At 36.0% G+C, this 26,432-nt stretch overlaps 1 protein-coding gene across 1 annotated transcript in view; it reads left to right on the top strand.

Annotated features, from left to right (window-relative positions):
* LOC118189022 (pseudouridylate synthase TRUB2, mitochondrial) overlaps nucleotides 1-26,432 on the top strand; it is a 57,609-nt gene that overhangs the window by 5,796 nt on the left and 25,381 nt on the right. The window contains exons 2-3 of the mRNA XM_035359551.2: nucleotides 8,462-8,578; nucleotides 23,883-23,963. Of these exons, the coding sequence (XP_035215442.1) occupies nucleotides 8,462-8,578; nucleotides 23,883-23,963 (198 nt within the window). The remainder of the gene's footprint in view (nucleotides 1-8,461; nucleotides 8,579-23,882; nucleotides 23,964-26,432) is intronic.

The raw sequence follows: 26,432 nt of genomic DNA, 5'->3' as shown, positions 1-26,432 counted from the left end.
TTCGTGAAAACAAAATGGCGTCCAAACAAAAACTAGCAGGTTGCTGTAGCAGGGTTGGTCGCCAAATTTTCGCCAAATTACCATAATCCAAAGATTAACCGAGAAAATTGCTCGCATTTACGTTCCTGATCGAAAACTCCACATGTAATTAACCCATTCTCCGGGTTTGATTGGATTAATTTTGTTCGCTTACTGAATTACATCAGAGCACACAAAAATTACCTGTATAAAGAGAGGGATGCCTTCGTGGAGGACTTTCTAAGGGAAGCTGGCTTGTATTTATGTTACACAAAAACCATGAATCCAACACTTTAGCCGGGATTCAAACTCGAGCGAGCTACAAGTATTCAGCCATCATTACCGCTCTACTGAAGGTCCTGTAAAAAATTGATAAAGAGAAAGTATTGAAATAACTGGTTTAATTTACTAACCTATATTTCTCAATCGACAATACATAAATTAGGCATATGAGGGGATTATTTGTGAATAAATAAGCTGTATTGCACTATTTTCCACTATTTCATATTGCAATGGAATTATTGCATTTCAAAGTTATTTCTCATGAATTAATTTTGCTCCATTCAGGATTTTTTATATTTTCAAAGAGAAAATTTCATACTTTAAATAAAAAAATACATGAGAAGATACTTTATGCAAAATTTGGTGTAAACAGTTTTCTTGATTTTGCTTTGAAAATATTCTAGGGTAATCGTTTTTATTACTGGAAGAAATATGAAAAACGGATTTACTATATTGGCAGTGTCAACACCCAGTATTGCCCTTATTCTTTTGAAAACGTGAAAGATTACTCTTTCTAAAATAAATTAGAAAATATATTGTGTGCAAAGAGAATATTCGTTGAAAAGGAAATAGACTTCAACCTTTGGATATAACGATGGTTTTAGATGAAATTTCTGCCTATGAAAGGAAATTGACATATAATTCTTCATAAACATTTAAAACTGTACTGAAAAATACTTTTGATGATTGTATGTATAGGTCACGGATTTTTTTTTTTTTCCTCAGCTAACATAAAAAAAGCCAATTTTACAAAGAAAAATTCTCGTTAAAGATATACCTCCTTTGCCTGATAGTCCAATGTAATATTTGTTGAAGTTAAATGATGAAACACAACCAGTGTATCTCTGATTTTCTTTTTTATATTATAATAACAAAATTATCGAAAAAAGCAGATTTAAAGCTCTGTTATTGTTATGTAAAGCTTTATTATTGCTGTAAGTTCATCTCAAAATCTAGTTGTATTGAATCTCATTCTAATCATCTAATAGTAATAAATATTATTACTGAATTTATTATTATAATTTCATTAAATTAGTCATTACCATTATTTTGTTAATGAATATATGTTATTAAAAATTGTATTCCAACCTGCAGACTTACAAAGCTAGTTCGTATTTATTATATTTTGTAAAACTTTGTTTTGATTTTCTAATTTCTATTACAAAAATATGTGAATATAAATGAAGTGTGAAAACAAAGTTATAAAATTCACAAATTATTGCCGAGATTGATCAGAAATAGTAAATGAAATATAAGCATTGCATACATTTTGTTCTAAAGTGCACTATTTATTTAGAACTTAATTTGGTACTATTCAGTTTTGAGGGCCGTCAAAAATCGGCAAACTATTGTTGATGCCAGTGCTGCCAAAAATAATTGCGGCAACCCTAACGCAAGAAAGGAAGTATAATACTAAATAACTATCTAAGATTGATGTTTTAATTTAGATGAAAGGTTAATTTCATATAATACTTTTTTATTATTACAATTTATATGAAAAAGGCTAAACATGCTTGAATGGAAGCATAAGAGTAAATAACTATGGCTAATCTTTAGAATATGGTAACAGGTAGTTTGGCGACATTTTGGTAAGGTGATAAAGGTTACTAGCTAGCAATAATCTGAGAAGTACACAGTTCGAATCACAGATTATTTTTTCTCAGAGAAATGAGAGATCGTGAGACATGTAATGTGACATTTTCTGGAAAATTCCAATCAGGATTTTAGCTAATAAGCACTTAGAAACAATTTCACTGCTAAAGTGCAGAATTGGCCACTTATTTGTTTGGTGCTTTTTACAAGAGTAAAAAGAATTGGATTTTTGTCAATTTTCTTTGACTTTTTAAGTGAAAATAGGTTGATGTGTACATGGATAAAGTCAAGAATGTGCGCAATGCCATTTTTGTGCAATTATGAGATATTTTTTTTAAGTGAAAATAGGTCGACGTGTACATAGATACCGTGTATATGCAATTCTTAAAAATGCGGCAATCAGTGGGCAATTCTACACTTTCTCCCAATTTCGCACCTAATCTTTGTCATGATTAAGCACTTTTGTTCCATAAAAGTTCTAGCATAAGCATACGGCTAGCAGATTGTTGGAAAAAATGTTGAGTAAAAAAAAAAACAAACATCCCTTTACTTCGTGAAAACAAAATGGCATCCAAAAAAAAAAAAAAAAACTTAACAGGTTGCTGTAGCAGGGTTGGTCGCCAAAGTTTCGCCCAAAAATCGCCAAGTTACCATAATCCGAAGATTCACCATAACTATTTCAGATCATTATTATAATTCATATAAAAATTGGTAAACATAACTGAATGGATGTCTGCATTGCTATTTCGCTACCGAGTTATCGCTAAAGCATAGTTTCATATCGTTGGTAGTTCAAACATAATTTTCTATAATGAATCATGCCTTTTCTTTGAAAAAATTCTCGGTAAAGTGCAGAATCGCCCACTTATTATTTTTCTGCTTTTTACAAGGGTAAAAACAATTGGATTTTTGTCAATTTTCTTTTACTTTTTAAGTGAAAATAGGTCGATGTGTACATAGATAAAGTCAAGGGTGTGTGCAGTGCCATTTTGTGCAATTCTGGGATTTTTTTTTTTTTGGGAAGTGAAAATAGGTCGATAAAGGAAGTGAAAAATAGGTCGATTTTTTGGAAGTTAAAGTAGGTGTACTTGGATACCGAGTATTTGCAGTTCTTAAAAACGCATCAAGCAGTGGGTGATTCTGCACTTTTCCCAAAATTCTATTGCAAACTTTTCGTCATGGGCTGTTCCCAAATTGTTAAATCCGTAGGATATCAAAAAAGGATTTAAAAATTAAACTAGTATTTCAATGGCATCTTAAGAAATATAGAACTATATAAACTTACGCAATCTGAAATCAGCGCGTACGCTAGATTTGTTGCGCTGTTAAATGGGCGCGTTTGCTACATTTGGCGCTTTTGCGCATACATTTTCGCTGCAATTTTTTTACGGTCCTCAAAACAGAATAGTACCCTTCATTTAAATGAAAGCAAAATAATCATCGAAAAAATCTCAAATCAAGCAGCCCATCTACTATGGAACAGTGTCTGACAAACATGTAAATTTTACTGCATCCATGGAGGGGACTAACGACTTTTCTCATTAGGAAAATATCAAAGAGGGGGCAAAAGTGTTTTGGATCGCGCTGGTCTGAGGGCTGTATTATGCGAATTTCAGCCCGGTTTTAGAAGGTTAAGAACAAGGACAGAAATTTTTGAAAGCATTGTTTGATTGATATTTTAATTTGAATTTATTGCCAAAAATGAAATACAGTTATTAAAGCAATTTTTTTTTTTTGTTTTCTTACAATAAAAGTCAGTTATGAAATAAACTGTTTTAATGTCTGTTGGCCGTTCTGCTGCTATGTTTATTCTCTTCAGCTTGAAATGAAATATGGGATGTCTGGAAATATTCTGATTGGCGAAAAGGCTTTAAATCATTTAAGATTTTAGGACGTATTTTTTAGCACATGTGGAGATAGATATTCAAAATTGCTGCTGTACAGTAAGCAACATCATTATGTATGGAACACCCTTTAGAGATATGGATCTGTCAATGTTTTGTATTGTAGTGTATCATGATATGTTAGTGCAAATGTGACTAATTTCTCTAGCAGAATTTTGAATAACAGTGGAACTTGTGGGGAAAAAAACCCTACAATAGATGCTAGTTTACGTTTGAACTAAAAAGTTACAGAAGAAAAAATATCGCAAAAGTAATTCTCTTATTTTTTTATAAAATTTAAATAGCTGGAGTACATTTCATTGCTTGTAGATATCTGAAACCAAGAGCTATGGTAAGCATCTAGATAATTTAGCAGCAACCTCAGTATTGGTTACATCCATTTCTGTGGAGTTATTGTTGTGTATTCTGGCTGACCTTCTTTTTTAAATTTCTGGTTGATATTATCTAGCTGTTACCTGCGGTATTACTTATGCAGGAGAAAAAAGGAAGTTTATTGACCAAGGTAAGATTCATCAGCTGCATGGGAGTTTGAATTTATTATCCCTAAACTGCAGCTCCATATCTTATTCACTGTATTGTCAATATCTGAAAGAAGAAAAGTTATTATTCTTGACATACACCCTGAAATATAAGGACATGGTTACAACAAGGAGTAGACATTTATTGGGAAGTCTGGCTAGTACTGAAAGTTGCCATAGCATAATTGTCCAGATACCTACGGTTAATTAGAACACAATTCATATACTGTTTGGTTAAATGAAATAAATGATAAAATTGAGTAGAATATCTCATTTTATATTGTTTTCTTTGTAGGAAAATAGTATGTGCGTTAGTAAAAAAGGGAGTTAAAGCTGTAAAGCTCGGTGTCTAATTGATATTTGAAAAGCTATACAGATGATTAAAACATCAGGGCTACTGATATTTTTGGTTCATTCAAAACACATGAGAATAATACCTTCTGCAGCATTTAAAATAACTAGTGGTCTTGCTCATGGGTAATTTTAAATAGATTTTCATATTTCAAGCTGTGCCCGATAATGACTGTGGAACGTACTTCTGATATGGACTCTATGATGTTTGCTAAGTGTAACCAAAACTAGATTAAAAAAGCAAGTGTACAGTAGTGGCCAAAATTGTGGACACTTTTGGAAATTTTTATGTTTTTGAACTTTGCTTATAGAAAACATTGCGTTTCACAAAATGCAAACGTGTATATATCATTTTAAATAGAATTTATTACTGAATTCAATACAAAACACAAACTTCAATTATTTGCAATACAAAAAAAGTTAAACGATAATAGTTATCGATATACATTAGATAGTGATGATTGCAGTGAGTTATCAGTACTTAGTAGGGTACCCTTAATTTTTGATTACAGCTTCACATCGACGTTTCATTGACCTGACAAGAGTTCATATGGCTGCACCGGACAGCAGAATTTAGGGAAAACAAAATGAGGGGCTTGGTAGCAGAATTTAGGAGCCAGAGAGACTGCATCAGGCGCTGGCCCTCAGTAAACCTTAAGTATATGTGGGAATTTATTTATTCAGTTAAGCATGTGCAAGAAATGGGCGTAAGTATAATAAATAACTAAACTAATACAATTCAGGCTTGTCTCAGTGCACGATAGAAGCAAGATAAAATTTAGCGGAACAACTTGTCTTTAGTTGCTAATATCATAATACATAGCCAAATATGTATAGTGAACAGTAGATAAATTTTATGATGAAAGCCGCTAATCTGAAGGCTTTCGGATATTGCAAACCAAAGGTGAAATTTTCCAATTAGCGTATTTTGTAAAGAAATGTGGAGAAGCATTAATAAATGAAGAATATAGAAAAGAAGTTTTTCACTGTGATGACAATGCTCCTCAATCATCAATCAATTACCGGATGGCGAAATCTATAGTATGATTCTAGATTCAGAAAATACTGCTACAGACAGAGTGGACAGAAAGACAAAAAAAAAAAAAAAAAAAAATTCGATTGACAAGCTAGTCAAAGTTCCAAACGTAACAGTTATAGGACTTCAACAATGGAACTTTGTAACTGAATAAGAAATCATGTCTGTCTATAGAATTAGAGAGAAAGTATTAGCTCAAAAAATGAAGCAACTTAAACAACTTGAAAGAAATGTTTAATAAAGTAAAAAAAATATTAAGCTTCTTCTTGTAAAGTTTGATACCCCTTTAGATCATAAATGCTTCATTATTTCATAAATCACAATTTCATATTTTTAATTTTATTATTTCTGCATGCCATCTTACTAGGTTTAAATTGATGATCTAATATGCGAAAAAATCCCAAATCCGGATCTGGGACTCTGTACTGTATAAATTAGACAGACGTCAGCTGCATCAACTCTCTAGCCCGCCAATATCAACTGTATAGGTTTTCTTCTTTCAATGAGGAACATTTTAGCAAATGATTTCTGCCTATTTCAAAATTCTGGTTGAACAGAGTACACAAAGAACTGTCATATATACCAGTGCAGTGCAGATATTTAGCCAGACAATCACGTGTGTTCTTGAAACGAAATGCTGCAACTGCAATGGGTCTTAGATATTACAAATTAAATCCTTCCATTTCCTATTCTTAATTTCTTTAAGTAATTGAACTTCAAAATTTTTCTTTGGTGTATTTTTTAGCATTCTTTTCATTGATGTAAATGTTACCCCACTATTATTTGACTGCAAAATTTCAATTCCTTTTTTTAGCTAGTTTAACAGCCCATTCATTACTAGTAATTCCAATGTGAGCCGTGATCCACTGTAAGAGAACAATCATCCATTTTGAGGCTAGAAGATAAAGAATTCTGCAAGATTTAGTAATTTTTTATTCTGCGACATTATGTGCTGAAATCACTTGAATGGCTAAAGGGTTCTGAAAAAATAACAGTATTTTTGAGTTTGATTGTTCTAACAATAATTTGTTCAGTTGCAACACTAATTGCCTCCAGTTCTCCATCAAAATTGGTTTGAAATGGACTAAGGGAACAGTAGACTGCAAAAAGCTCTGAATACACACCAGCTCCAACTTTGTCAAGCATTTTTGATCCATCAGTGTAAATATGAAGCCAATTATTCTGTGGATACCTGGAGTAAATTGTTTCCACAGCAGCTGCTTTTAGTTCACTGTCAATTGATGATGACTTTGTTTTAGCATACATCAAGTAACATTCAATTCTAACTGATCCTATGTGGATAGCACTTGTTGGTTTCAATAGTTCTTCTGTGTGAACATCCAGGAGTGAGTAGTATGATTTCAGTTTTAAAATGTTCTGCAAAAATCTCCTGATTCTTCGGGAGATTCTAAGTCTAGAAATATCATAATATCCCCATAACTCTGTCAATGATAATCTGATTAATTTTTTATATAGTATTAAAGTTCTGTCCTGAATAATTTTGTCCAGTGGATTGTTGCCTGCAAGGGCAAGCATTGAATGTATTGGAGTGGTTTCCATATCTCCAGTAACAAGCCTCAGGGCCTCCTTGTGAATGAAAGACTTCAAGTTTTGAAATGTTTGCATTGCTACAGGTAATCAAGGCTTCACAACTATAGCAAATTAATAGCTTGACATTTAAATTATATGTTTTATTTAAAGTTTCTATTCTACAACCGAATTTTACCCCTGTGAGTCTTTTAGTTACCATAAGCTTTTTTTCAAGCTCTGTCAAATATGTTCTCAGTATTTCTCCTCCAAGAGAGCATTTGTCAAGTCTCACTCCTAAATAAATAGTTTCTTCTGTCTTCCGGATGCTTCTACCATTATACTTCAAGTCCATATAAGTTGGTTGATGATCAAAGTAAATGTTTGGTACATAGTCTTGTCAATATTCACTTTCATTGATTTTCTGTAGATCATTCATATAATGCTTCCAGAGCCTGATTGATCCTAAGCATCATTTTATCATGCCACATGCATATGTAGTGGCATTCTGATCCTACCTCTGTTGTCAAGACACACACTGGCATCTCATTTGTTGTGACAATCTAAATTAAATAGCCATCCTTTAGGACAGTTAATTTCCCCTAGTTGTACTGCAAGGCAATCTGACAGCTCATACATATAGTGACAAAATTCTACAACCTTGTAATTATCTGCTGAGAGAATGTTTTCTCCAGGTGAGCAGCCCAAGTATCATGTACCAGTAAGACCCACTTTCACTTATCACTTTCAGAACAGGATTGAGATATGCTAGAAAGGTAGTTGCACCCCTCTCAGAATACAATTGAATTAACTGACCTGATGTAAAATGCATATGTAGTTTTATTAGAACAGTAGAAAAGTTTAGTAGAGTGTGTTGCAGACACCTAAACAGTTTAACTTATTGTATAGTGCATTGAATATTAGCTTATATAGCTGTCAGGGGAGGATTCGCCATTTATTGAAATGTAGTCTTCCTATTGTCACCATTTCTTAATAAAAATTTTTTTTTTTGTATTCCAAAAATTATAATCATTTTTATATTTCTCCAGTGCTAAATTTCGCAACTGTATCCGAGTTTTTTACAGGTGCTTATACATATTACTTTGTAACCGAGTTTGTAACCTTTGTAATCATGGTCATTCATAGTATCCAAATGGTTGTATATTTTTTCTTTTATTTCTACTCAGTTAAATAAGAATGTATTGCATTTCATTATTTATTTTCTTCTGTAGATTTAAATGAAATGGAGAAAAGGACCCCAAATGACTTGGTGCATTTGAAAGGTACCATTGCTTCTGGTAAAGCTTTTGAAGTAGAACTCATACCAAATTATGCTGATCATGAATTAGGTAATTGAAGTTATACCTCTCTTTAATTTAGTTAGGTTTTTTTTTTTTTTTTTTGTTTTGCTTATACAAAATTATCTTGAAGTAGTTCTAAATGTTTAATTCATTTTATTTGTATGTCAAGTGCAATATTATATTAGTTTTTTTTAACTTCATTTTTTCTTAAGTGGTACCTTATTTTATCAAATAATTCTGTTTATGTTATAATTTCAAATTTCTCCCCATTTAATGCATTTTTAAATGAAATTCAGGCTTTTATGATTCTAAAATTTGCATTTTTAAGAAGTTAATGATAATAAACATTTTCAGTAGTTTTTGATACAATAGTAGACTCTGTACAATTTATTGAATTGCAGAAAGTATTTTAAACATGTCTTTTTAATCATAATGTTTATTTCCAAAATGTAAATATAACTGAAATTGTTTCCCCTCCCCCCCATAATACATGTAAGGACTGTTATGAAAGTTTTGGAATTAAAAATACCACTCTAGGGCCTCTCATATCCACAGTTAATATGTTCCAAAATTTTTGTATTTCGCAGACCCCTTAAGGACCGGAGCGTGAAGAATGAAGCGCGGGCCCGTTGAACTGGAACGTCACTGGCCCGTGCATTTTCAGCAGTTAAGCCTGATTTTACAAAAACAAACAAACAAAAATCGTATAAAATCAGCATTTGGATATAATGACTTCAATTTTTGAAGTTGCGTATTTTATGTACTTGTTTTTTATATGTATTAATATGAAAAATATCACATTAATAGAAATAAATTAAACAGCCAAAATACTAAAATCATAACTATAACACAAATAAATACTATAAACATGAAAAAAATTCAAATATGAAATTTAAAAAAAGTAAACAAGAATTACCTGTAGGTAATTAAATTCCAATTTAAAATCTCTGCTGTGTGTGAAATAATTCAAAACAAGGATTGGCACAGTCCTACATTGCATATTTTGCACTCAAAATACCTTGTTTGCTTCTACTTTTCCTTGATTTTAGAGCACACAACACATCTTATCCTACCTTTATTACCTTCTCCGTCAACGTAAATTTTTCGAAAATGTCTTGGAGTCTTTGGTGATTTTGGACAAATTTTTAAGTTTTTAAGTAAGGTCTCTTAGTCATGTCTAACGGAATGAAACTGATTATAACCCCAACACATGTCCCAAAACTTCTTCAAAACACACCCAGAAATATTTCATCCTCAAATCCTGTAGTGTCCTCCCACGATGACCGGAATGTGATCAAGGAAAGATCACCCCATTGGCAGGATATCCGTTACTGATCTCGTCAATATATACAGTATATATAATTATACGAGGGCAATCCCAAAAAAAAGGTCTCCTATATTTTTAGATATACAAAGCACCATTTATTTCCTATAATTGCTACATCACTTTAAAGATTGAAGAATGCTTTATTTTTCAACATAATCGCCATTTCGGTCGATACATTTTTGTAGACGCTGTGGCAGTTTTACAATGCTTATGTCATACCAGCTTGCTGCCATGCCCTTCAGGAAGCGTTGAACCTCATCTTTCACCTCATCATCGGAGCAGAACCATAGCGGCGAAGAAGTTCGCGGGAAGAATCAACCCATTGCCGTTTGTGGTCTTCTGTCAGCATACGCGGCACCCATCTTGCACACACCTTCCGATATTGCAACTTTTCCATTAAAATCCTGTGGATGGTGCTTCTGGAAACCTCAGGAACCAAAATGCAGAGAGCATCCAGAGTGATCCTCCGATCTTTACGCATGAGTTCCTCAACTTTCGCGATTGTCTCGTCGGCAGTTGACGGCCTCCCGCTCCTTTCTTCGTCATGAATTTCAGTACTACTGGCTGTAAACTCTCTACACCACTTGCGAACGTTTTTGACATCCATGCACGACTGTCCATACGCTTCCGTCAATAGGTGGTGAATTTCAACCGGTTTAACGCCTTTTGTGTTGAAAAATCGAATAACTGCGCGCACTTCGCACTTGGCGGTAACGTTTATCGGGAGCTCCATTTCGAATGGCTGCCAAGCCAAGACTGAGCATCCGAGCGAAGGGCCTGTGTCCTTATGTGGTAGCGGAAAAGGCACCACTCACGACAGTGTTGCCAACAACCATATTAAAACTTTCTCTATGTCCCCAAAAAATAGACCTTTTTTTTGGGATTGCCCTCGTATTATGTACCATAATATAATGCCTCGGTCATTATATATTATGATCATTCAAGGCATTATATATAATGACCTCTTAAATCGAGTAAGAAAAACAAGAAAGCTAGCTCTTTCCTGAGAAATGCGAGCGAATGAGGAGTGAGACGCATTACACATCGAGAAAGCTGATAGTCTTTCCCCTTCCATAATAATGTTGTAATGTTGCTTTTTAATTAACCAAGAAAGTTTATGTTAAGTTTCAAAATAAATAGAAAAAAGGACAACTGGTTTAGAATTTTTCCATCACCAATGTTCAGTGACGTTACACCTGCTATAGTCAGTTGAATGCACTTTCCTAACAAAAAAGCAAATAACATAAACAAAAACAAACAGCTGGATGCACTTACCCACATTCTAATAATGAAAAAAAGCAAAGAACAAAAAGCAAAAACAAAACAAACAAATGCCTGTGCCCCTTTAGTTCATAGGCGCACTTATAAAGAGCCGCGATTCCCAGTTTGTTTATACCAATAAATCTATCAAAATCAGAAGCAAAAAACAGAAAGTAATGCCAGTGCATGAAGTTCAAATGCCGTATGAATCAACACGTGTGAAAGCAGTTAGCGTTTAGATCCATGTAGTGGCTTTTAAAAATTCAAATAAATTGTTACGTTTTAAAGTCACGTATATGCGGCACTGGGCTGGTAGAAGTGGAATCATTGCTTAGCGTATATGGGAGGCTGGGCTGGTAGGATTGGAATCGTTGTGCTGGATATACGCGACACTGGTCCTGAATGGGTTAAACATGAAAGTCAACACATGACTGGTTATGAAATCCTGCCGAACATGAAAGATGGCAGAGATGTTGCAGATCATTCCATCAGAATTTGAACAAGCAGATCCTTATTTAGGTAAGAAAGAGATATAAATTACAGATATAGCTTTAAAACTTGAGTTGCTTATAATTTTTCATGCTTCCTTTCAACTTGACAAGTGCACCGATGTTGATTCACATTCCCAGTTACTCATTTTCACAAGATATATTCACTTGGAGGACATCACAGAAGAGTTTTCATTTCATAAAACACTAAAAAATATTTTGAAAGGTGAAGGCATCATGGAGAGGATAAGTACATTTTTTGAAAGTAATGACTTACAGTGGAAAAATTTGTGGGGAGTGTGTATTGATAGAGCCCCAGCCATGCTTCAACCACCGATCTCCTCCAAGGTCATTTAAGAGCTCACGCCCAAAGCAAAGGGATTGCACTGCATCAAAATGCTTGAAAGATGTTCTTTGGTAACTGTAGTCAATTATGTAAAATCTAGTGCTTTCAATACTCTTCATTTTAAGGAACTACGTAAAAAACATGAGCTCTTATCACAAAGTTCTTCTTATCTTCACTGGTTATCAAAAAGAAATGTTGTTGGCTGAGTCCTTGAAGTGAAAAATAAAGTAAAAGTGTTCTTAGAAAAGAAGGAAAAACATGAGTTAATGATATACACTGGTGTGCAAAAATTAAGGACGAGACGGTTTTTTCAATATAACTTTGTACAAAAGCTTTCCAAATCAATACATTTAATACCGTAAGATCCCCAATACGTAAGGACATAGTAATGTAAGCAACACTTACTAAAAGAGAAATCAGAGGGATAAAAAGAAGCTTTATTGAAAACGTAGCATGGAGCGCAATGCGACTGAAGGCAGAAACATCCCTGTGATGGGTGTCCAGCAAGAAACATCCGGTCTTTAATAGGGGATATGATCTCCCCTGACTGCTAGGCAGGTTTCACAGCATCTGCCCATGCTTGAGAATGAGGGTGTCAATGAGTTGTTGAGGCATTGCTGCCCATTTGTCTTGCAGCGCCAATCGAAGCTCCGGAATCGTTACTGGTGGTAAGGTACGAGCTGCCAAGCGTCTGCCTAGAAAATCCCATACATGCTCGATGGGATTGAGATCCGGAGATCGTGCCGGCCAATCCATACGTTCAATATCCTCACTCTCTAAGAGCTGTTCGGCAGCTACTGTGCGATGACATGGTGCATTGTCGTCCATGAAAAGGAACTGCGGACCCATAGCGCCTCTAAAAAGACGCACATATGGAAGAAGAATGTCGTTACAATAACGGGTCCCGTTGACTGAACCTGCGTCGAAGATGTGAAGGTCTGTATGACTACCAAGCATGATGCCTCCCCAAACGAGAACACCGCCACCTCCATACCTGTCCCTTTCAATGATGTTCGAGGGATGATTGCGGCTTCCCCGCTCTCTCCAGATGAGTATGCGATGATAATCGCTACTCAGACTGAATCTGCTCTCATCTGTAAAGAGTACTCGTCCCCATTCATTGTCTCTCCAATTCCGGTGTTCCTGGCACCACAGAGAACGTCTTCTCCGATGGGCAGGCGTTAGAGGTACACACCGTACAGGGCGTCGTGCAAACAGACCGCTAACGTGCAGTCTTCTGGCCACGGTAAAATGCGATATCGGTCGTCCAGTCGCCTGTGTCGTGTGTCTAGTGTTTTCTCCCGCTGTCTGCCGCCTGTTTCTTCTGGCTTGTAAGGCAATATACCGGTCATCTGCGGGTGTGGTTCCTCGTAGACGACCACTACTAAACCCCCGGATAGCTGTTCCTGTAGTTTGAAATTGTCTCCAAAGTCGTGAAACGATGCTGTAAGCAATTCAGAACTCTGCAACCACACTTGTCACACTGCGGCCTTCCTCCAACTTCCCAATGATTCGACCTCGGGTAAAAGCATCCAGATGTCGTCTAACAGATTGATTATTCGCCATTCCTCGCTGAGGCAGCAACTCGGTGTGATTTTAACTGCTATACGGCGTGCAATCTCTTTGTCAGAAATACTGATCTTACACCGACAACATGCTTTATACTACTCAGACACTCCCCCATTACGTCTACCTGCATATCTGCGCATGTGCTACCGTACATCACCTTACTTAATCTCCTGATTGGTCTTTCTGTCTGCTCTGCCTCTTCGTTCAGCTGATATGCTAATTTTCCGACTTTGTCCTTAATTTTTGCACACCAGTGTATGTCATCAGGTGAACCAATAGTTGTTGCGGGAACTCCTTGTCTATAACAGCCCATCGAACAATAAAATTGCAAAGCTCTGGAATTCGACCTAGGTCACGTACAATGGTCGTTGAATAATGAAAAAGTATAGTCGTTTCATATTTTCCCTCTTGCGCAAAATGGGTACAATCTAGTTTCCGTTAGAAATTCCTCGACGAAGGCATTCCGTCCCTTAAGCAGGTAGCACTCACTTGCTTTCTCATAATCAAATAAACTGAACAAAATATCGTCTAAGAATTGTCATCTGATGTTTAAGAAATGTAATAATTGAGAAAGGTACTTCAGCAGATGCCATCTCTTCATTAAAAAAATCATATAAAACGTCTGAGGGTAAGTACTTTAAAAACTGCAGTTGTAGCAATTTATCCTTTCCCTAACTAAAAGTCGCACCGATGTACCCAGAAGAATCAGTTGATTTTTCTATTGGATAGGGGAAAAAAGGCTACTGTTTGGAAATATGCAAGGGCTACTGCTTTATTAGGGTTAAGTCCGAAATAAGATTATCAGTGTATAAAGTCTATGGCGTTTTGGGATCAAAAACTTTTAAAAGGACTTTTGAAGAATTACCTTTGAGCCTTTGTGAAACTAAACGGAGATCAGAAGAAGGGTGTATAAGACACCTTTATTCAAACACAAAATTGACAATTGACCCAACTTGTGTTACAGGTAGGCAACACTTTTGGCTTAACAGAAGTATGTAACAAATAATAATTTCAAGGCAAACAAAATATTTACTAAGAATATATGTTATGATAACACTTATAAGGTATTTCTCCTGCCTTCTTAGCATGCCTTCGTGGTGTAGAAGTCAGCACGCTAAACGCGTATTCGAGAGGTTCGTAGTTCGAGTCCCGGCGAGGACACTGCACATTTTTCTTCTTTCCCGATTTAAAAAATATACCTACCTAATGTCTCTACAGTGGCGCTCGAAATAAAAAAAGGTGGTGGAAGATGATTCCCCACCATCAGGATTTGGCGATTGGGTCCTTTTTCCCAGTTGCCCTTTAAAAGGGGGGTATATAAGGTATTTCTCCCGCCTTCTTAGCATGCCTTCGTGGTCAGCACGCTTGACGGGTATTCGAGAAGTCCATGGTTCGAGTCCCGGCGAGGGTATTGCACATTTTTCATTTTTCCTGCTTTAAAAAAATACCTAATATCTCTACACAATTTTCAGATTGGAGATACCGGCTTTGAATCGTGAAGAAGATTGAAATTTTACAACTTAAGCACAGAACAAATGCGAATAATTGCATAGCTATTTCATATAAATTGTTCCCATCTGCCCATCCCTCTAATTTATATTGTGTACTTCAAAATATATAGCTGAAACAAATATTTAGGATAGCTGTTCCTGTAGTTTGAAATTGTCTCCAAAGTCGTGAAACGATGCTGTGAGCAATTCCGAACTCTGCAGCCACACTTGTCACACTGCGGCCTTCCTCCAACTTCCCAATGATTTGACCTTGGGTAAAAGCATCCAGATGTCGTCTAACAGATTGATTATTCGCCATTTCTCGCTGAGGCAGCAACTCGGTGTGATTTTAACTGCTATACGGTGTGCAATCTCTTTGCCAGAAATACTGATCTTACACCATCAACATGCTTTATACTACTCAGACACTCCCCCATTACGTCTACCTGCATATCTGCGCATGTGCTACCGTACATCACCTTACTTAATCTCCTGATTGGTCTTTCTGTACGCTCTGCCTCTTCGTTCAGCTGATATGCTAATTTTTCGACTTCGTCCTTATTTTTTGCACACCAGTGTATTTCAATAATGAAAGCTGGATGTAAAGAGTAGGTTATTTATATGCTATCTTAGAACAGTTACACAAATTAAATTTGAAACTGCAGGTTAAAAAAACGCGCCATAATCACTTTGAGATAATATCGAGGTGTTCCTGTTTAAGTTGCAAAACTTGCATGATAAAGTAAATCTTGGAAACTTTGCTATGTTTGAACACCTTTTCTACGAGACTGAAGAAACAGGAATCAAGGAGACAGGATTGTAGATAATTTGCAGGAGCAAATTAATGGCCACCATCAAGCCCTTAAATCTGAATTTTCTTGAGTTCTTTGAGCAAAGAGCTGCTTGAGTACGAAACCCATTATCTTTGAATGTTACCATCATTGCTGATGAAGTGCAGGATAAATTTTTAGAGATGCAAAATTCCTGCTCAGTGCGTGATTTGTTTCAGGAAGAAACATTACATAAATTTTGGATTACTATGTGACATTTGCATTCTGAAGTTTCCATGCTTTCCTTCCGAATATTAATGTTATTTACTTTTACTTACCTCTATGAAAGTGGATTTTCAGCTGTTCTGCAGTGAAGATAAAAACCAGAAATAAACTGGATGTTCAAGATGACATGTAGTTGGTCTTAACAAAAACTCAATCAAGAATTATACCACTTGTTGCAAGCTGAGTCATCACCTTTATCTTTAATAATAAATATTTAATACAGTCAAAAGTCGTTAATCCGGACTAGTCGGGACTTCGGCGATTCCGGATTATCGATTTTTCCGGATTATAGATCATCAGTTTAAATCTGGTAAGATGGCATGCAGAAATTATAAAATTAAAAATATGAAACCGTAATTTATGAAATAAAGATCAATTATGATCTAAATGGTATGAAAATTTACAAAAAAAAAGCTTAATATTTATTTGTTTACTTTATTAAACATTTCTTTCAATGTAAGTTTTTTAAGTTGCTTCGTTTTTTACGTGATAATACATTCTCTTGAATTCTATAAACAGACATAATTTTACAAAGTTCCGCTGTTCAAGTCCTATAATTGCTGTGTCTACCGACTAATTTGTCAATCCAAATTTTTTCATTTTCAATAACCTCTGTCACTTTCTTGACTATTGGAAACGAATTATAATGACGAGGAATTTGATTTAAATCATATCAAAGACGGAGTGCATCGAGATAAAATACTACATTTAGTAAGGAATTATAAGCCAAATAAAATAAAAACATCTGCCCTGAAGATAAGGATAGTGCTGACAGATCAACTTCCAATTGATAGCGCGCCCGCTGCGGCGTTAAAGATAAACAAAGTTTAGATAAACAAACGTTAAAGTTTAGATAAACAAAGGATATGCCTTTATCCATTTTTTTGCAGCAATTCCACTTTTTGTTTAATGAACTTCGAAATATACTTTCGCTTTGTAAATCCTTTACATATTAGTAAATATATATCAGAAATTCTATTTGACATAATCGAAAGTTCAAGCTTACTTTTATAAAATTGCTCTAACAGTTTGCAAAAAATAATAAGCCAGATCCAATTCGAAGATTAAGGAACAACGCAATCTGCAACATTAACTGAAATAGATAATTAGATAATTTTAGCTTAGCTTAAAACGTCCGTTATACATTAAACGCGCACTCGTAAATGTATTTTGCACACACGCACAAACATATTCGCAGTCTTAAAGGTCTTACGCGCATGCCTCAGCGCGATGCATGCGCAGAAAGTTTGTAGCTTTGAGATCCGGATTATAGATCATTCCGGATTATGGGTGCCCGAATTAACGACTTTTGACTGTAATTAATAAAAAGTATAATTTCTTTAAGACCTAAAATATACTTTTCAAACCCTTTGTTTTTGGTTTGATTGAATAAACATGGTGGAAGGGAATGGACAACTTTTGGGGAGGAATGGATCAAGGGTCAGAATTTGAGGTTTGGGAAACACGATCCAGATCATTAGAAGGTTTGGTGAAGGTTTTACAAAATAGCAGCATTCGGTTTGTTATTTGCAGAGACACTGTGACTTGTCAAATACAAGCTGCAGATCATTTCTGAATATCAGGGTGCATTAAGATGTCTAGAAACCAGACTTGGTGAATTTCATTCCTCTTGCATTGAAATTGATGATTCTTATGTTTTTCGTGCACTTCATGTTTGCTCCTCCAAACTGTCTCTTGATAAAGAACTGAATTATTTCAAAGCAGTAGCTATTGAAATGGGTTTTTCACCCAACATTATTAATCAAGCAGTTAAAAAATGCTCATCTCAACACACCAAAAGGCACACTCTTGTTTTAGGAGATTATAAGAATTCTGTTGTCATTCCCTTCTTTCCTTCAGTTAGTTAAAGAATTGCACACATTTTGCAGAAATTTAACTTTCAGGTCGTTTATTCTCCTATCCATAAAATTCCGAATTCCATACTCAAGGATCCCTTTCCGGATATGAATTCCTGGGGTATTTACAGGATTCCTTGTCAGTGTGGTTTAATTTGCATTGGTCAAACTACGAGAGCCTTAAAATTTCGCGTTAAGGAACATGCAGCATATGTTAGAAGAAAGGAAACATAAAAGTCTTTTGTTGCCCAGCATTGTTGGTCCGAAAATCACATTTTCAATTTTTCTGCAGCCAGAATTACTCAAAAAACATCTTCCATTGATGAATTTGATTTTCTAGGGGCATTTCACATTCAAAAAAAATCTTTCTGTTCTAGTTAACGACCCTAATTCCAATTCATCTTTGCCTTCAGCCTTTAAGGAAATTATGTTTTAGTTCTCATTTTATCTACAGATAGCACCAGTAGCTTTACTCTTCTCCAGCTATTCTTATCTTATCAAATCAGTATATCTTATCTCGTTCATTTGCACTTTTAACAGCTGAGGATGATGGTTTGGTAAAACCATCGAAACTAGTCCTGTGATAATTTGAAAATATAATGCTGATTTTTTTTGTTTCACTTCTAAATTAATCAGGAAGTACCTAAAGACTTAATGGTAAAGTAATAAGAAATTGTTAATTTTCTGACAGTTTTCTTATTAAATAGGAGAAATTTCTTTTAAACAGAAATTTATACATTCAGGCCTTCTAGATATTTATGAAGAACAATTTTAAGGTAAAAAAATTTATTCCTCTGGAAATCAAGGCTTCAGTACTATTCTATGAATATTGAGAAACAAAACGAATATTAGCTCCTTTAAAGAACTAGAAACCCGAAAATGTTTTAGAGGCTTTTAATCCCGTATCTTTGCGTGATGGACTGTTGCTTTGATTTGGTATCATGATATCTGATCCAGGCTTTATCAGGGATGAGTATTCTTTCAGGACCTTTTTTTTATTTATTGAAGAAATGCCCAATAGTAGTGATAATGATGAAGCTTATGTTTTTCATTCAGTAAACATGTTCCATTTTGCATAACTCAAGACATTTTCTGGTTTTGTTTAATAATATGACATTTTGCTATACCAGTATTTAGCTTACTATTCTATGTGTACAGTCAAAAGTCGTTAATTCGGACACCCATAATCCGGAATGATCTATAATCCGGACCTCAAAGCTAAAAACTTTCTGCGCATGCGCCGCGTTGACGCGTGCGCGTAAGACCTTTTACGACTGCGCATATGTGTGTGCGCAAGCACAGAATACGTTTTCGCCTGCGCGTTCTGACGGCATGGACTACACAATCGTAAAAGCTACCATAAAGGCATACCCTACATTCTTCGTAAGCTATTTCAATAAGCTTCTGTCAGTAGGACTTTTTCCAACACCATATAAAATAGGGCAAGTGGTATTCCTCAAGAAAAACAGAGATCCTTCAGAAGCCTCATCATTCAGACCCATCTGCCTTTTGTCGGCGATGGGGAAGGTGTTGGAGAAGCTAATCATCAACAGACTGCGCCACCACTTGCATCTCAACGGTTATCTCAGCAGCAGCCAATATGGCTTCAGGACTGGTTCATCGACGGTGCATGCCCTCCATAATATAAAGGAGGCAATTCTGGAAAATAGACACAGCGGCCACCACACGGCTATGGTCAGCATAGACTAAAGAATGCTTTCGATACGTTGTGGTGGCCGGTTATCAAGCGGGCATTACGAAGGGCCAATTGCCCAAGTAACATATATAGTATAATAAGCAACTACCTGCAGGATCGGAAGCTATTAGCGGTGCATAATGCAGGCATTATCGAAAAGGTGCAAACTAGAGGATGTCCGCAAGGATCGTGCGCCAGGCCGCATTTATGGAACTTAACGTTCAATGAAGTACTGACAGCGACGTGGCCGGCGCACAGTAAAATCATTGCATACGCGGATGACGCGGCGCTTATCGTAAAGGGTACCACGCGAGAAAAATTGCAGAAAAATTGCAATGAAGTTTGCGCGATCTTTCATGACCAGTGTACCAAACTCAAGCTCACAATTGCAGAACATAAGTCAGAAGTCCTTTTAATTCCGAAAAAAGGAGGATCCTTAGTAAGACGACCCACCATAAAGATTAACAACCAACGCCTGCAGATAGTGGACCAGCTAAGATATTTAGGGGTCACTTTTGATCATAAGATGACCTGGATCCCTCACGTGCAGGATCTCAAACTCCGGACGGCAGCCATAGCCAAACAAATGAAACTCTTTTATGGTCACAAATGGGGGCTTAACCCCCATATTCAAAAGGTATTGTACACGACAGTCATCGAGAAGATAGTGACGTATGCTGCTGCAGTATGGGCCTACCCAATGCAAGGAAGGAAGGTCAGACATCTTAACAGCATGCAACGACCATTCGCATTGGGAATCACACGGGCCTACCGCACCACCTCCACCGATGCCATTAACGTACTTGCTGGTCTCCTTCCCCTGCACATCCGGGTTGAGGAGGAGGCAGCACGCCAACACATTTTGCACCTTAAGAAGGCAGTTACTTTTGATGATGAAACATACTACCCGGATGAGTACGAAACAAACTTCTGCCCTCTTGACGTCCACCCAGCAGAGAAAGGCAAAGGGATACTTATCTCAATTAATCCCACTGCAACTCATCACTCAAGGGAAATGACCATCTATACAGACGGGTCTAGATTGGACGAAAGAGTGGGATGCGCCTATGTCACCACGAAACAAGACAACGCAATCGAGAAATGGAAGGGACAGTTAAGACAACATAACAGTGTCTTTCAAAGCGAAGCAGTGGCAATTGCACAAGCGATTCGCTACCTGCACTCGCACCAGCATAGCCATGTCACCATTAAAACGGACAGCTTATCATCGTTATATGCCATTTGGAATGCTGATCATCCCTCGGAGATTATACAGGGAATCCAGAGAGATCTTAGAAGTAACCCCCAGTACCGCACAAAATTAGAGTGGATAAAGGCTCATGTTGGCCACTATGGCAATGAACTTGCCGACTAACTCGCCAAAGAGGCAACAACTGATCCGCCTGATGCACCAATTATCATCCCATGGCCGCATTCGTATTTAAAGAAGACACTACGCCTAAGGGCTACTGGCATGTGGCAGAACGAATGGGACCAAAGCACCACAGGGAGAAGGACCCACTACTTCATCGGCTATGTGGACACTAGCCGAAATGTAGCGAACGCACAGTTGGTAAGGTTCATTTCCGGGCATGGGCCCTACCCGGAATATTTCTTCAAGCGTGGCATAAGTCACACAAGTCAATGTGCATGCGGCGACACAGGCTCACCAGAGCACTATCTAACGTCATGCCCATTAACAGAAGGACTGCATATCAATCTCCCTGAAACAAATCGCCAGCCGTTCTGTAAATATATGATAAAACAGCGGCACTTTATTAAAAAGCTGGTACAGTTGATGGACAGACTGTCCGACTTAAATACAGACTTGTGTCAGCCATAGAACAACCCAGCATGTAAAAACAACTTAAGCATTTTAAAAAGGACATGTATTGCAATGTAGGAAAACTGTCATTCAAGTGAATTGTAAGAAACTATAATGTAGACTAGAAACTCACAGTATAAAGACTGCCTGTATTCATACCTGGAAAGTCAGTTGCATTTAACAATGTGCATGTACTGTGTAAATAAATTTCGGCAAATTATACCGTAAGACCATATATAATGAACCGATATATAATGTAGGCATAACGAATGTATGAAAGTGCTTATATCTGTAAGCAAAGTAATGTAAGGGAGTGTAATATATGTAAATATTTTTGTGTATCAGTAAGCTATGTATAAGTAAGTTATGCAATTTAAAGTAATGCAATATAAATGCAGAAATGTCTAATAAAAATGCATGGGTAACATATATGTTTTGTATTATGAATAAGGGATATAGGATGTCTAACGCAAAGCAATGTATGTATTGGAATGTCTATCTCATGTACTGGAAAATTATGCAATAAGTACCCAAATAACATGTAATGTAAGTAACCTGTAAGACTATTATGTTTGTAAATATTTGTATCTAAAAAATTAATCAGAATGTATCTGCAGGTATCTATATGCAACTGCAAGTATATGTAACCTAAGGTTAAGCAGTGTAGGTAAAATTAAGTAATATGTGAAGCAGGCGTGCCTGACTATGTATGTATATAAAAATAATGTAACGCAAGGCACATGTAATATTGGCATATGTAACTGTACATGCAAACTGTATTTATATGCAATCTACAAGTAATGTAGGTATATTTATTGAATTGTACAGCTAAAAACTGTAACTGTACACAAAAGTAATCCAACACAATGTAAGATTAATGTAATTCAGGTAATGCATATGCATTGTATGCCGGAAATGAGAGACAAAGTCAGTATGTAACTCTGTAAATCACGTTATCCATAGAATATGTTAACCAGCAAACAAGAATGTAATACTAAATATTAACAGCCCTTGTATGGCCATGTAATTGCAATTTTGAAAGACTCAAGGTTCAACTCTAGATATTGGTGGATGTGGCGCTACACCAATTAACCGACGGTAAAGGGGTGGTGCCCACGTCCCCCGTCGCATGTCGCATGTATAACGGACAGTATAAGCTAAAATTATCTAATTATCTATTTCAGTTAATGTTGATCATTGTGTTGTTCCTTAATCTTTGAATTGAATCCGGCTTATTATTTTTTGCAGACTGTAAGAGCACTACTATAAAAATAAACTTGAACTTTCAATTATGTCAAATAGAATTTCCGATTCTGGAGCTCCCAAAGGATCCTACAAAACGAAAGTATGTTTCGTTGTCCATCAAACAAAAAGTAGAATTGCTGCAAAAAATGGATAAAGACATAAAGAATGTGACAGAGAGGTTAGTGAAAATGAAAAAATTTCGATTGACAAGTTAGCCGGTATTCTCGGCACAGCAATTAACGGGACTTGAACAGCGGAACTTTGTAACTGAACAAAAAATTATGTCTGTTTATAGAATTAAAAAGAAAGTATTATCACATAAAAGGAAGCAACTTAAACAACTTACATTGAAATAAATGTTTAATAAAGTAAACAAATAAATATTAAGCTTTTTTTTTTTGTAAATTTTGATACCCTTTAGATCATAATTGTTCTTTATTTCATAAATTACGGTTTCATATTTTTAATTTTAGAATTTCTGCATGCCATCTTACGAGATTTAAACTGATGATCTATAATCCTGAAAAATCGAGAATCCGGAATCGCCGAAGTCCCGACGAGTCCGGATTAACGACTTTTGACTGTATATAAATATTCTCTTTCAACATTGTGTGTGCTTTCCCAATGTTCCCATTGTTCACAGATGGGGATAGGCACTCACCACTTGGCTCATCCTGCACACTATATGTGCCTTCCTTTAAACGGTCCCACTGCTTGAATATGACCAAACCGTTTATTCCTTCTACTATATATGAGTTTTTGGCTTATCCTGCACACCACATTTACCTTTTTTGAATGCTTATATTCCTTGAATATAACCAAACTCCCTATTCTATTATACATTAATTTCATAATTGGAAATGTTTCCTAGCTGCTTTTATGTAATTTAATACATAATTTGTTATTCTTTGTCAGGTAATGAGCAGTGCATACTTCTCATTTGCCATGGAAGTGCATTTTTTGGTTTGATATTAATTGAACAAACGATAACTGAATGATGGCTTTCTTTGCATTAAGTAAGCATGTCACAGTTTATCTTTATCTTAATGGGCAGTAATGAAAGAATGACCTTCATCTAATCAGTACAGTGATTCCAAAAGCTTTTGAAAAGGCTCGCAAATGTGTTTGATAATTATACATGTAGTTTATTTTTATGAAATTTTCATTGAAGTTATTTTTCATGTATTTTGTTCAGTTTCAGGTGCTCGATACCAAATTCAAGATATTAGAATAAAATGCTTATCATGGCTGGGAAGAAATGCATCTGGAGTTATACGTAAGTATAGTTATAACTTCCTGTCTTTTCAGTGTACTTTAATTTTAAAATACTAGAAAAAGATTTCCATGTTTTTAAATATGCTGTGATGCATTCTCTCTTTATTCTTTGATTTTTAACTATGGTGATTATATCCTTGTGGTATGATGATATGAATTGAATGCACTAGCCTTTAGGGATACTTCAGACATTCTGTCTTTTCAGATTTCTGCATAAGCAAGAAGTGTGGTAATGAAGGTTTAGGCCTAATAATTCAAAGACATATGTCTGTTGATTCTTTTAAAATACTGGATTAATTATGTAAATAAATATATATAGGTGTATGTTAACACTGTGAGGGGGTCATTTTAGATAGGGTCATAGTATATATATATATGTATAGTGTAACAAGTATTTATTAACAGGTTTAAGTTACACATGGACATTACATTTAACTTTAAGAAAATTACAGAGCAAGAGTGATATAACCTATCAAGTGGGACACTTGGCTTTTACTGAGTCCTTCTCTGGCTACTCACCAGAGGGCAGCTTGTTGCCACAGTTAGTCCAACAGTATATGTTAAAGGATTGGTTACAAACTCCTCCTCTGGCTCCGCCGATGCTCTGGCAAGGAGACAGAACTGGAGGATTTGGGAGCTTTTGTAACGTGTCTAGTCTAAGTTATTTTGGTTTCCTGGGCAAAGGGACCTCTCTTTAAAGCACTGTCCGGAACTACAAATTCTTGATTATTTTGGGAATGCAAAGTAACTTTTGGTGGTCTACCTCTCTTCCTGAGAGGAAGAATGGAAGAAATGGACAAGTTTTTGAAAGGTGTTAGTGCAGACGTATGGTATGTTCCTAACAGTTCTGATGATTTATGAAGGCTTGAAATGACATAGGAAGTAGGTGATTTCTGTGTCATTACCAAGTATGGACCATCACGCTTTGGTATGAAGTTTGAAGTCTTTTTGTTTTTTGCATTGCTATTGGGATGTAAATTGAACCATACTTTATCACCTGGTGATTAAAACACTTGTCGCCTTCCTTTATCATATTGCTTTTTATGTTGATCTAGCTTTATTTCGATATGCTCTCGTATGTCCTTTGTAATAGTTACGAATCGTTTAAGATAAAGTGGGATTTCAGGAACAAAGTTATCATTTTCAACCACAGCTTTGAAATCATGAACAACATTGTCGACTGTCCTCAACTCTTTCCAGTGTCCGCAACACTGGTATATGGCCTGTTATGTTGCAGACGGCCGTACTCATAGCGAAGCGAATAACTGGGAGTTTTGAATGCCAGTTGTCATGTGCATCTACAAGGATTGCCAGACGAGGTTTTTAAGTTTCTATTATTCCGTTCCACAGGATTTGATTGAGGAAAGTAAACTGGTATCAAGTTTTGATTAATATTTAATGTGCAGCAAACTTGTTGCATGACTGCACTGATAAACTGGGTTCCGTTATCGCTGATGATTCTTCTTGGTATACCATACAGCATGAATACTTCTTCGATGAAGGTTATAGCACAGTTGCATGCTGTAGTTTGAGCAAGAGGAAATAATTCAACACATTGCATAGAACAGTCTTTGACAATGAAGATCCATTGTTTTTCAGTGTCAATTTTTGGCAGTGGTCCAAACAAATCAATAGATATGATCTCAAAATGTTGAGAATAGACAGGGGTTCTTAAGCAGTTCAGCTGGATTTTGATTGGTAGCCTTGTAGCAGTTGCATTCAGGACAGCTTTTCACATAGTCAGATATGTACTTTTTCATACCAGTCCAATAATAGCGTCTGGCAATTTGTTGGAATCTTCCTTCCTTTTCATAATGTCCAGCCATTGGGTCATCATGGTGCTTTCGCATGATGGATTCACGATCGGCAGTTGGAATTACTAACTGGTCCTCTTCTGAATCAGAGTCAGAGACATATCGGTAAAGAACACCTTGATTTATTAAGGATCCCCATTCAGTCCAATTGGCACATTCTTCAGTTTTCTGAGCGGATTTGAAACTTTCTATAATCTTTTTAAAGTTTTCATCTTTAAGTTGAGATTCATGCATGTCTTTTGGACTTCTTGTGGGCATGTCCACTACAGATATGTTTGAAATCTTGTAAGGTGAAACGTCATGTTCCGAGCTTGGACGGGACAGCATGTCAGCGATGACGTTTGCCTTTCCAGGAATGTATTGTACTTTCAGGTTGAAAGAAAAGTCCAAAAGGCATTTTAAAGGTTGATCATCAGATGCTATAGTTACTGACGTCAAACCTTCCCCTTGAAGTAAAACGATTCCAAGAGCATAATTGCTTGCATCTGTTTCAAGAATATACGATTGAGTTCTATTTGCTTGCTTCAACACAGGAGGTGTTATGATCCAGTTTTTTAGAGTTTCAAATGCTTTTTGCTGGTTGAAACTCCATTCCTATTGGACTTTCTTCTTCGTCAAATCACTAAGAGGTTGTGATATTTCCACAAAGTTTTGTA

Source organism: Stegodyphus dumicola, chromosome X1 (genome assembly GCF_044657685.1).
Source record: "Stegodyphus dumicola isolate Sdum_Otavi_A_Nest chromosome X1, ASM4465768v1".
Classification (NCBI taxonomy): Eukaryota; Metazoa; Arthropoda; class Arachnida; order Araneae; family Eresidae; genus Stegodyphus; species Stegodyphus dumicola.
This window is presented reverse-complemented; position numbering and strand designations above follow the sequence as displayed.